General features: G+C 41.4%; 1 protein-coding gene across 1 annotated transcript in view; it reads left to right on the forward strand.

The window, feature by feature from the left end:
• ABCA13 (ATP binding cassette subfamily A member 13) overlaps positions 1-11,354 on the forward strand; it is a 503,546-nt gene that overhangs the window by 129,311 nt on the left and 362,881 nt on the right. The window contains 3 exon segments of the mRNA XM_017868548.1: positions 5,517-5,711; positions 8,621-8,785; positions 9,788-9,965. Coding sequence (XP_017724037.1) covers positions 5,517-5,711; positions 8,621-8,785; positions 9,788-9,965 — 538 coding nt within the window.

Raw genomic sequence — 11,354 nt, forward strand, 5'->3', positions numbered from 1 at the left:
AAAAAAAAAAAAAAAAAAAAAAAAAAAAAAAAAAAAAAAAAAACCACCTATTGGGCACAATGCTCACTACCTGGGTGATGTGATGGTTCACACACCAAACCTCAGCAACACACAACTTACACATGTAATAAACCTGCAAGTACCCCATAAACCTAAAATAAAAATTGAGAAAACAAGGAACTACAGCCAGATGATGCCTGCCTCAGTGGGCAAGGACACCATTGGCACCTAGAGGCCAGCTGCCAGGATGCTTATCCACAGATCTCTTAGGCATCCTGTTTTACCCTTCCAGTGTGAAGATGGTTCTTTTTAGGAATATGAAAACCCAGAAGGAATTAATTAGTTCTCTTAAGTGTAATCATCATCCTTAATCAATAAACCCACTTAATTCTTATTCATCTTTTCCCTTTAATATCCTATAAGTCAAAACTGTGCTTTTGCTAGTAGTGACTGATAGGCTTCTTAGTAGTAATGTCATTTTTGAGCACTTATATACACTACCCCTGAGCTGAATGCTTTACATCTCATTTAATTCTCCTAACAACACTTTGGAGTCCTTTGTCTTCTATTGTCATCCCTGGTTGTATAGACAAAGAAACTGAAGCTTGTAGACGTTAAGCAGCTTTCAGGAAGTCAGATAGTAAGAGCTGGAGTCAGGATCCACCACCGTGCCACAGTGTGGCTTCAGTCCTTCTGGACAGGTTCTCGCAGCCTTCTCCTGCCCTCCGATGCTCATCTCTTGTACTTGCCTCGTTATCCCGTGAACAGCTCTGAGCTCGAATGGGTCTCCAATGGCAGAGAGCCACACTGCTCCTCTCTGAAGTGTGTACGGTCTATTTTTAAATACCTGCCCTCCTTTCATTTTCTTGTCTTACAAATTCTAACTTGGCAGAATCTCTCTCCCCATCATCTCCAGTTCCCTCGAATCACTGTCTGTGTTTCCTTTCTGGTCACAGCTGGGCTGAGGGCAGCCTTTCCTCCCATGCTTTCCCAACCTCTGAGTCTACAGTGAGCAGCTGGGCAACAGGGAGGCCATCTCTGGTGTTCTCCTCTGAATGTGATTTGGGTTTCGGCAGATGTCCAATAAGCAAAGCTCTTGCTAAAAATGCAAATGCCTCTCCTAAGGATCTTTGTCATTTTTAAACCACATAAATACCCAGATAATTATCTAAGTGGCCAAGTGTGTATGAGCCAGGCTTGCAGGGCAGAGAGGCATTGCCCTGGATCCTCAGCTCCCTTACAGCTTTCCAAGCCAAACACGGACACACAGGAAAATCAGCAGGAACTTGGCATTCTGTTTCTGATAATTTGCAGCATTAGCCTATGCAAAGCCTGAGATAAAAGGTGCCTGTTTTGCTTTGAATAGAAATCACACAAGATGTTTTCAATCAAGCACAACTCAGTGTTGTCTTTGTTTTTCTAAACTTCCTCCCTTCCTACCTAGTCTCAAACAGGAACAATGAACACAATACAATCTTTAAAAGATAAATAGTAATGTTTGGAAAACCACATGAAAGGAGAGGGAGCAAATGTGCTGCTGGGGCTGTTGCTTCTGTGCATTGTGACTGTGGAGCTTCCACATGACAGGGTGTGGGATCCTCTCTATTTGGTAAAAAGAGATGTAAACAATTTCAGGACAAATATTTTTTTCCTGGGGCTACACTCTAAAAAACATATTAAATATGATCTTGCATGGGGATCACCGTGTGACATGCTAGAAAGTAATTAAGGCAGATCTTCTATGGCAAATGCAGAAAGGACTCCTATCGGGCCCGCTTGGGTTGCTGCCCATGAAAAGCCAGGGCGATTCCCCTGAGTTGGAGGTTTGGATGAGGCCCATTTTCTGGATGGTTTTATGCAAAAGCCTATTTTGTGGGATTGATCAAAGAGAGGCTCCTCTTGTGAAAGCAAAGGGTAGATGCCTATATTCTGCTCCCAACCTCCTCCTGAGAGCTTCCCCTTTGTCCAGAGACAGCATGATTGAAAACAGTGGCATTAAGGAAAATTTCACCAGTATGTGTCTGCACAATGCAAGTCCTATGTGAAAAAACGTCTTCATGGTAAATTAGCAATGAAAATACTTAATATTTTTTCTTAAAGACTCAAAATGCACACTAGCATAGTAGAGTATCATAGCCATTCGTGATGATTAATTTTGTATGTCATCTTGGTTAGGCTGCAGTACTCAGATATTTGTTCACACTTTATTCTAAATGTCCCTGTGCAGGTATTTTTTAGTTGACATTAACAGTTAAATCAGTAGATGTTGAGTAAAGATTACTCTCCATAATGTGAGTCAGCCTTATCCAATCAGTTGAAGGCAAAAAGAAAATAACAATGTCCCCCAAGGAAGAGTAATTTCCGTCTCCAGGCAGCCTGCAGATGTGAGTTGCAATGTCAGCTCCTTCCTGGGTCCCCAGTCTGCTGGCCTACACTGCAGATTCTGGGTTTGCCAGCTCCCACGTTTGCATAAGCCAATTCCTTAAAGTAAATCTCTCTCCGTGTATATATGTTATGTGTCACTTAATGACTAGGTTCATTCTGAGAAATGCATCATTAGGCGATTTCACTATTATGTGAACATTACATAGAGGGTACTTACACAAACCTAGCTGGTACAGCCATTACACACCTAGGCTGTGTGGTATGGCCTGTTGCTCCTAGCCTACAAACCTAAACCCACCTACCCTTTGCTTTCACAAGAGGAACCTCTCCTTGATCAATCCCACAAAATAGTCTTTTGCATAAAACCATCCAGAAAATGGGCCTCATCCAAACCGCCAACTCAGGGGAATCGCCCTGGCTTTTCATGAGCAGCAACCCAAGCTGGCTCAATAAGAGTCCTTTCTGCATTTGCCATAGAAGATTTGTCTTAATTACTTCCCAGCATGTCACTCTAGAGTACAGCAGGTTACTCTAGTGAATGCTGTAGGCAATTGTCACACTGTGGTAAGTATTTGTATATCAAAACATAGAAAACACAAGAACATATTTTACGATACCTGTTCTAAACATAGAAAAGGTACTGAAAGATGCGGTATAAAAGATTAAAAAATGGTATGCCTGTATGGGGTACTTGGCAGGAATAAAGCTACAGGACTGGAAGTTGCTCTGGGTGAGTCAGTCAGTGAGTGGCAAGTGAATGTGAAGGCCTGGGACATGCCTGTATGGCACTGTAGACTCAATAAATACCGTGTTTCTAAATTTATAAAAAAAGATTTCTTTCTTCAATCATAGATTAACCTTATCTTACTATAACTTTTTTTACTTTATAAATTTTATTTTATTTTTTTTTCTAAGATGGAGTCTTGCTCTGTTGCCCAGGCTGAAGTGCAGTGGCATGATCTTGGCTCACTGCAACCTCCACCTCCTCAGTTCAAGCAATTCCCCTGCCTCAGCCTCCCGAGCAGCTGGGATTACACGTGCATGCCACCACACCTGACTAATTTTTTTTGTATTTTAAGTAGAGACAGGGTTTCACCATGTTGACCAGACTGGTCTCAAACTCCTGACCTGAGGCAATCTGCCTGCCTTGGCCTCCCAAAATGCTGGGATTATAGGTGTGAGCCACTGCACCCGGCCGAAACTTTAAAATTTTAAAAAACCTTTGGACTCTTCAGTGATAACACTTATATTAAAACACAAATACATTGCACAGCTGTACAACTGTTTTCCTTTATGTCCTTATTCTATAAGCTTTTTCTATTTTAAGATTTTTTTACTTTTAACTTTTAAAACTCTATTGTTAAAAATTAAGACACAAACACACAGTCTAGCATAGGCCTACATGAGGTGAGGATCATGAGTACCACTGTCTTCCACCTCCACATCTTGTCCCACTGGGAGGTTTTCAGGGACAATAACATGCATGGAGCTGTCATCTCCTGTGATAACAATGCCTTCTTCTGGACACCTCCGGAGGGACTTGCCTGTGGCTGTTTTCAGTTAACTTGTTTTTAATAACTAGAAAGAGTATACTCTAAAATAATGAGAATATAGTACAGTTAGTACATAAACGAGTAATATAGTCAGTTATTACCCTTGTCACTATTATGTACTGTACATAATTACATGTGTGATACTTTTACTATGAATGTCAGTGCAGCAGGTTTGTTTATGCCAGCACTGCCACAAACACTTGAATAATACACTGGGCTGCAACATTACAATGGCTGATGTCACTAGAAGATAGGAACTTTTTCATCTCCATTATAATCTTATGGGACTACCACCATATATGCAGTTTGTCATTATGTACCAGATAACGATATTTTGGTCAACAATGGACCCCATATAGGATGGTCGTCCCTTAAGATTATAGTACTGTATTTTTACTGTACCTTTTCTATGTTTAGATATGTTCAGCCACACAAATACTTACCACTGTGGAACAATTGCCTACAGGATTCAGTACAGTGACACACTGTACAGGTTTGTAGTCTAGGAGCAATAGACCATACCCTATAGCTTAGGTATGTAGTAGGCTGTATCTTCTAAGATACTGTAAGTGCGTGCTATGATGTTCACACAATTAAAAAACTACCCAGTGGTGCATTTCCCAAATGTATCCTTGTCATCATGAGGCACATGATTGCATACACACACACACACACACACACACATACACATACACATTCTGTTGCTTCTGTTTCTCTGGAGGACTCTGACTACTACACCATTATCTATCTCTTAATGTATTTTGGGGACATTTTATGGCATCTGTTGAGCTCTCCATGCTCTCATTCAGTGCGCATGGTTCCTATTCACATGGGTTCATGCACTTCGGCCTCAGTTGGCCTGAATGTTTCACAGCAATTATACCCCTCAGGAGCAAAAACATGTAGCAGGAAGTATGGTTTTTGTTTTATTTTGCTTTGTAATTTGGTATATCACGAATGTCCTTAACTGAAAAGCATGCCCAAATGAAGAGGTGTGTCAAAGCCTTTAATTGCAATGCATGATAGTAATAAACCAGAGACTAATATAAGTTGTCCTCAGTGCCTCCTTCTGAGTTTACTTGCTTTTAAAATATATATAACAAGCTTGGCAATCCTGTTTTCAATCTAAAAACAAAGGAGGCAAAAAATATCAGCTTCACACTGATGACAGTGAAAAGTGGAAGCTGATAAACTGAAAGCCCAGGGTAAGACTTAATATCAGACAAACAAGACACAGATGCTAACTGCGAGGGTGGCGTCGGAGGGTTGGGAGCTTGGTGGGCATTTGAGTGAGCCTCGCGGAGAGCAGAGGGACAGAGTTTCAGAAGGGTGATCCAAAGACCTCAAGCGAGGGCAAATTTTATAAGAAGTCAGAGAATGATGTGGACACTTCAGAAATATTTCCACCAAAATGTTGAGAATCGAACCACAGTTTGGGCTCCCCGCATCTGCAGGTCAGTCCCTGGAGCTGGGAAACCTAATCTTGGGTGACTCCATACTGATGAAGCTCCGGCCTGAGGTGGTGAAACACACGATGTCGCAAGTATCCTCACTTCTGATCTCTGTGCTTTCAAACAGGTTCTCTTCAGTGCCCTCACCATAGCTCTGTCTGGAAAGTGTGATCAGGAAATCCTTCGTCTCCTGCTGACATTTCCCGAAGGGGAAAAATCTTGGATCGTGACGCAGGAACTCTGTGGCCTGCCGGGGTCAAAAGTATATCCTCTGATTGTGTTGCTGAGTCAAAACCTGGATGTGCGAGCTTTCATTTACAAGGTATGGGGAGCATGCTGACTCGGGGCGGTCCTCTGCAGGACTCTGCTGTGGTGGCTGCAGATAAGTAGGGTAGTCCTGGGGGTGCTGCAGTGGGAGACGAGCACCCGGCCACTCTGCAGTGGCCTCCACCAGCCTCTAGTGTCACCTGTTTGCTGACTCCAGGGTGGGGCTCAAGAAGACTTTGTTGTAATAAAGGGATGTTCAGGAGACCCTTCAGGGGGCCCTTGGAGACAGGTGTCAGGGAATTGGGACAGAGTTGTTGGTGGTCTCCATGCTCATTGTGGAAGGACCCACTGCAAAATCACACCACCGCTTCCTAATGCCAGGTGTTCTCTCCTCTGTAAGGGCCACCTCCCTGGAGCATGTTTGAGGAGGCTGGGATTGTGCATGGTCCACTCCTGAGCGGCCCAAGTTAGGTGCTGCTCCGCGCACCATGGTTCTATCAGTCAGCGGAAAGCATCCAGCTCTGCCAGGGCCCGCCCTGGAGAGAATGTGGAGGGGTTGGCAGCACAGGAAGCCCAATCCCCTGTGTGTGCCGGCTCTGTACTTGCCCCGTGATCCTCTGACAAGCAGCAGTGTGAGGGCAGGGAGGGGCTGGAGGAGGCCAAGGACGATGATGTCTGCAGGAGAGAGTGGAGAGTGGGAAGTGAGGAGGCCCAGCACTTTCCAGACGGGCCCAGAACCCATGTAAGGGTGACCCAGCTCCCAACCACAGCTCACTGCTCTCAAGCTGCCCCTTCCAGAAGCTTCTCCTCCTTCTGGCCTCCACTGTTTGAATCTTTACTTAATTTTCCAGAAGTTTTCCCTCCTACCCTTGGGGATTGATCTTGCTCCAAGTACCATTGTTTTCCCTTTAGGGAAGTATTTCATAACCTCTGGGTTCATTAGAGGGGCTGCAGGGTTTGTAGTATGGTAAGGTGGCTGTAGGCACCCCGAGTCCGGGAGAACAGTTTTAGCGTCAGCAAAGGGTAGATCTGCCATTTCAGCCACGCATGATTTCCTTACTTTCTATTACTTCAAGAGTCCAGGGGGTAAATGTTGGAACACACACACACACACACACACACACACACACACACACACAGAACAAATATTCATTTTCAGAACGATTACATTTTAAACCTATAAAGAGGAGGATAAACATTTCTTGCGTCCCCATAATTTGCAAACCCACCTCTATCTTGGTGGAATTCATATTTCTCGCTAACGTGCTTATGGTTTAGCTCTGCCATTACTCACCACAGCCTCTCTTCCAACTTTGCAGTTTGCCTTGTGGGAAAGAGAGCTCCCATTGGCACAATGGTACTTTAGTGGCCACTTTGTTATGTGTACAAAGGTCCCCGATTTGAAGTAAGTGCTTGTAGAGGCCCACATAATTACTTCAACAAGGGCCATCATCTGCACCAAGATTCCTTTGAAGGATAAGATAGTGGGTTAGATTCAGTCTCCCAGACACAGTGAAAACGACATCATCATTAACAACAACAGCACTTGTTTTTCAGGTACCTTCTCTATGCAAGGCTTTATGAAAGCTGATTAAATACGAGATATTGCTCAGGATGCTAGGGCAGCCCCACCTCCATGTGAGGGTCACATGCAGGTGCAGCTCACTCCCAAGTCCATGTGCTTTCTGATTCACTTAGCTGACAATGAATTTCTGAAGCCTTCAGCAAAGCACAATTTGCTATATTAATTTGGCATATCAATCTGGTCTGTTGGAGCTGCGCTGGATCCCTGTCACTCCCCACCATAAGTCAGGGACCAGTCACTGTGGGCCACTTTTTTAAAGGGCAGCTGTAATTAGAAAGATGAGTAGAAACAGTGACAAAAGTTGCACACCATTTCTCCTGCTAGAGTTGTCTCTGTAGTATGAACGGACAGAACTCCATCATTAGAAGCAGTGTGCCTCTGTGAAGGATGGAGCTGTGATCTCGGAGCCCTGGAAGTCATCTGCAGAGCTAGCAGCTAGAACACTAATGAGCAAAAATAAGAAACAGTGACAATTGGGTTCCTCTGCCCCAGCCTGGAAAACAGAAAATTCAGTATGCAAATGACCATTGATGGAAATTAGCTGTGATTTTCCCTGCTCTGTGCAAAGAGCTGGCATTTCCTCATTTATCCGTTCATTCAACAAATATTTATCGAACAACTAATATTTCCTGTTGCTATTTTATTCCCAGTAGCTACATAAATGATCAAGACAGAAGAAAAGCCCTGCCCTGCTTCCAGTGTAGAACTGAGAATATGCAAAACAAAAAAACAAACCAAAAAAAAACCCCAAAAAACACAAACATGTAAAATACAGAGCATTTCAGTTGGTTATAGCATAAGTAAGCTTCAAAGGGTACTGACATTTTTAAAGAATTGGGGTTAAATTCACACCCCTGAACTTTTCTAACTGTGAGATTTCAGGAAGACTTTTAGTCTCTTCAAGCCCCAGTTTTCTCATCCACAAAATGAACACTATATTGCACATCCGCAAGGTATTAGGAAGCCTGAGATGATGTGTGAATGTTATGAATACAGTAAAGCAGTAGATTAATGTAAATTGCTTCACATATAAGGACTGCTCGTATTTTGAGCCTCTTCTCAAATTTCCGCCTTGGTCACCACAAAGATACAAAGAAATATTTGGCAAATGATTTGAATGTTAAGGATAGATCACATTTGTTTCTAGTTTACATTTTAACAATGCTAGTGCAATTCAGTGTGCTCCAAAACACCTGAGCTATATATACTCCAATGAAGAGGACTTTCATATAGTACAGCAAAGGCGTCTCTGAGGTTCGAGACGGAAAATAATCAAATAAACAAGTTTTCACAGCTCAAAAGATGCTTGTGAGGGTAAAAATACAGTGTTGGTTATTTCATGCTGTTTTGTTTTGTTTTGTTTTTGTTTTGTCCTTTAGATTCTGATGCTTTCTGAAGCAAATGACTTGCTCAACTCCTTGTTGGATGTGGTTTCCAGCCTCAGCTCCTTGCTTGCCAAAGCCCAGCACATCTTTGAGCATCTTCCTGAGTTTCTTCACACATTTAAAATCACTGCCTTGCTAGAAACACTGGACTTTCAACAGGTGTGTGCTTCATCTTTGTCCCTAGAGAAATATTCAAATTTGCCCCTTCTTTGTATTTGCCTCTTTTTGCCTTTATCTTCCCACATCTAAAACTTGCAGTAGACAGCAAAATACAGGAATGGAAGTACCTCTTCATATCTCTGGAAGCAACAGCATAGCATAGAATAAGGCCTGGCATCTCTCCAAAAACTGCATGAAACTGACACTGTTGATCCACATTCCGCCAGTGTGGAGATTGGGATAGTACATGCATTATCTATGAAGTAAGAAATTACTAACTCAATTATTGCACAGATGAGATTTCAAGGGCCTGTTTAACTTAATTCAGAGAGCAAATTGCTTTCAAAAACCTTAAAACATTTATTTCCTTATAAATAATTGGTTTACAAATTACGAATCATTTATTGCAAATGCAAACACAAACTTGATTTAGTTTAGTGGCTTGATATTAGGTTTTGCTTGAACTCTCTTTGCCTGGGATGGAACTGACTGGGCACAAATGAGGAGGAGTGTGGAATTTTTAGGGCTGGAGGTGCAGAATGAGGAGCAAGATAACAATGTTCTCAGAGCTGCCATGGAGACATATTGTAAGTCCATCATGTGATAGATAATTCGTATAGCTATAAAATATCTGGATATCTTGGTAGCATAGACACACATTAAGACTAGTAATTAGTCTGAATTAGTGATATTTTATGGATTACTAATTTATTACTGCACAAATAGTAAGGACTTATGTGTGTGTGTGTATGTGTGTGTGTGTGTGTGTTTATGTGTAGGTATGACATTTCCTTCTTCTACCAGGTATGTTGGCCAGAAAAATTACTGTAGTGTTTCAAATGGTATCCCAAGGACAGAAAACTCTAAAGCAGACATTCGTTTCTTTTGACTTGTTGAATATCTTGTACATTCAGTGGAGGAAGGAACTAGACTTTCAGAAGTGTGTGAAGGAATTGTTTTAAGTCACTATGTAGTTGCAATTTAGTTTTCTTATTTTCTCAGGTTTCACAAAATGTCCAGGCCAGAAGTTCAGCCTTTGGTTCTTTCCAGTCTGTGATGAAGTTGGTTTGCAAGGACCAAGCACCATTCCTTAGCAATTCTCATATGTTCATTAATTTGCCCAGAGTTAACGAACTCTTGGAAGATGACAAAGAAAAATTCAACATCCCTGAAGATTCAAGTAAGATAGTAGTAATATATATATATATGTGTTTAGATTCATTTGTATCTTGATAATTGGCCCTACTTTATACTAAGTATTCTGTCTGTGTATAAGGTTGCTATATACTGGCATAAAATCTTCTGCTTCCCCCTCCCCAAATACTGGCATGGCAGCTGACTTTGAACAGTCCTAGTGCCTTTGAGCACAAACAAATCCTCTCACCTGGGTCACTAAGGAACTGTGTCACCAAGGAAGTGTCTAAAACACCTGAAACCCCAACCCCATTGGTTTCCCAGGCTAACCAGTATTGGTGAGGGTCCAGGCATAAAGACCATGAGCACTGCTTTGGTCCATGCAAATGGCTATATTATAATAACGAAGAGAACTTGTCTGTGGCCACCTCCAAATTTGCTTTCTATGAAGCTCAGGTACAAGTGAATATGCACGATAGGTACAAATGAATGCAAATTAATATGTAATTTTTTGGCCCCAATTTAAGTGGAAACGTTTTTATTAGTAAGGCAGAATAAACATGCTGGTGAGGTTTTGGAGTTTAGACAGTTCAGCTCCATCAGTTGTGCATTTTTGATCACATTGTTTTATGTGTCTGCATCATGTTGGTTTCATTTATAACATGGAAACAGTAGCACCTAGCTCATAAGCTTGTTGTGAGATGCAATGGAGATGACGAGTATTGGCACCTTAGCATAAGGGTATAAATGTATCCTAGTGTATTCATTTTCTATGCTGCATGACAATCATTGCACACTTAATGGCATAAGACAACACACATCTGTCATCTCGTAGTTTCTGTAGGTCACATGTCAGGATTTCTGAGTTAAAATTTTTAGTTTTCTACATATCATGACTATGCTTTTTTCTGCAGTAAAATTGCTCCTGTTCATATTAAGCTTGTAATGTAAAGAGTAAGTCATTAAATTTCAGTAAGAACAACTTCTATAATTAATGGTTGAAAATGTATTATGTAGTCATATTCTTAATTTATACTTTAGGGGAAGGATTTCCATCAATTTTATTGTACTTGTCAAATAATTTTTTTTCCTTTCAAATGGGGAGTTTGGGAAGATGAAAGTAACATTTAAAACAACCACAACAATCATACCTTGAGTATTTATACATCACAGTCTCAAATCTAAGATAATATTTTCATTTTATTCTTATAAAGCTAAAATAATATTTTCCTTTTTTTTTTTCCAAGCCAAACTGTATCCAGCTTTATTAAAGATACTTTCCATAAACAATCATGGTATTTCAGGCAGGACATGGGCAGACAATCGTTAACAGTATACAACAACTTTCAAACTCCCTTCTTCAATGGACTACCAAAAATCAGAAAGCCACTATAAAACCCAATGAAGTCTTCATCTGATGCTCTGAACAGGGAAA

The sequence above is a fragment of the Rhinopithecus bieti genome, unplaced genomic scaffold (genome assembly GCF_001698545.2).
Source record: "Rhinopithecus bieti isolate Rb0 unplaced genomic scaffold, ASM169854v2 scaffold_3527, whole genome shotgun sequence".
NCBI classification, from domain to species: domain Eukaryota; kingdom Metazoa; phylum Chordata; class Mammalia; order Primates; family Cercopithecidae; genus Rhinopithecus; species Rhinopithecus bieti.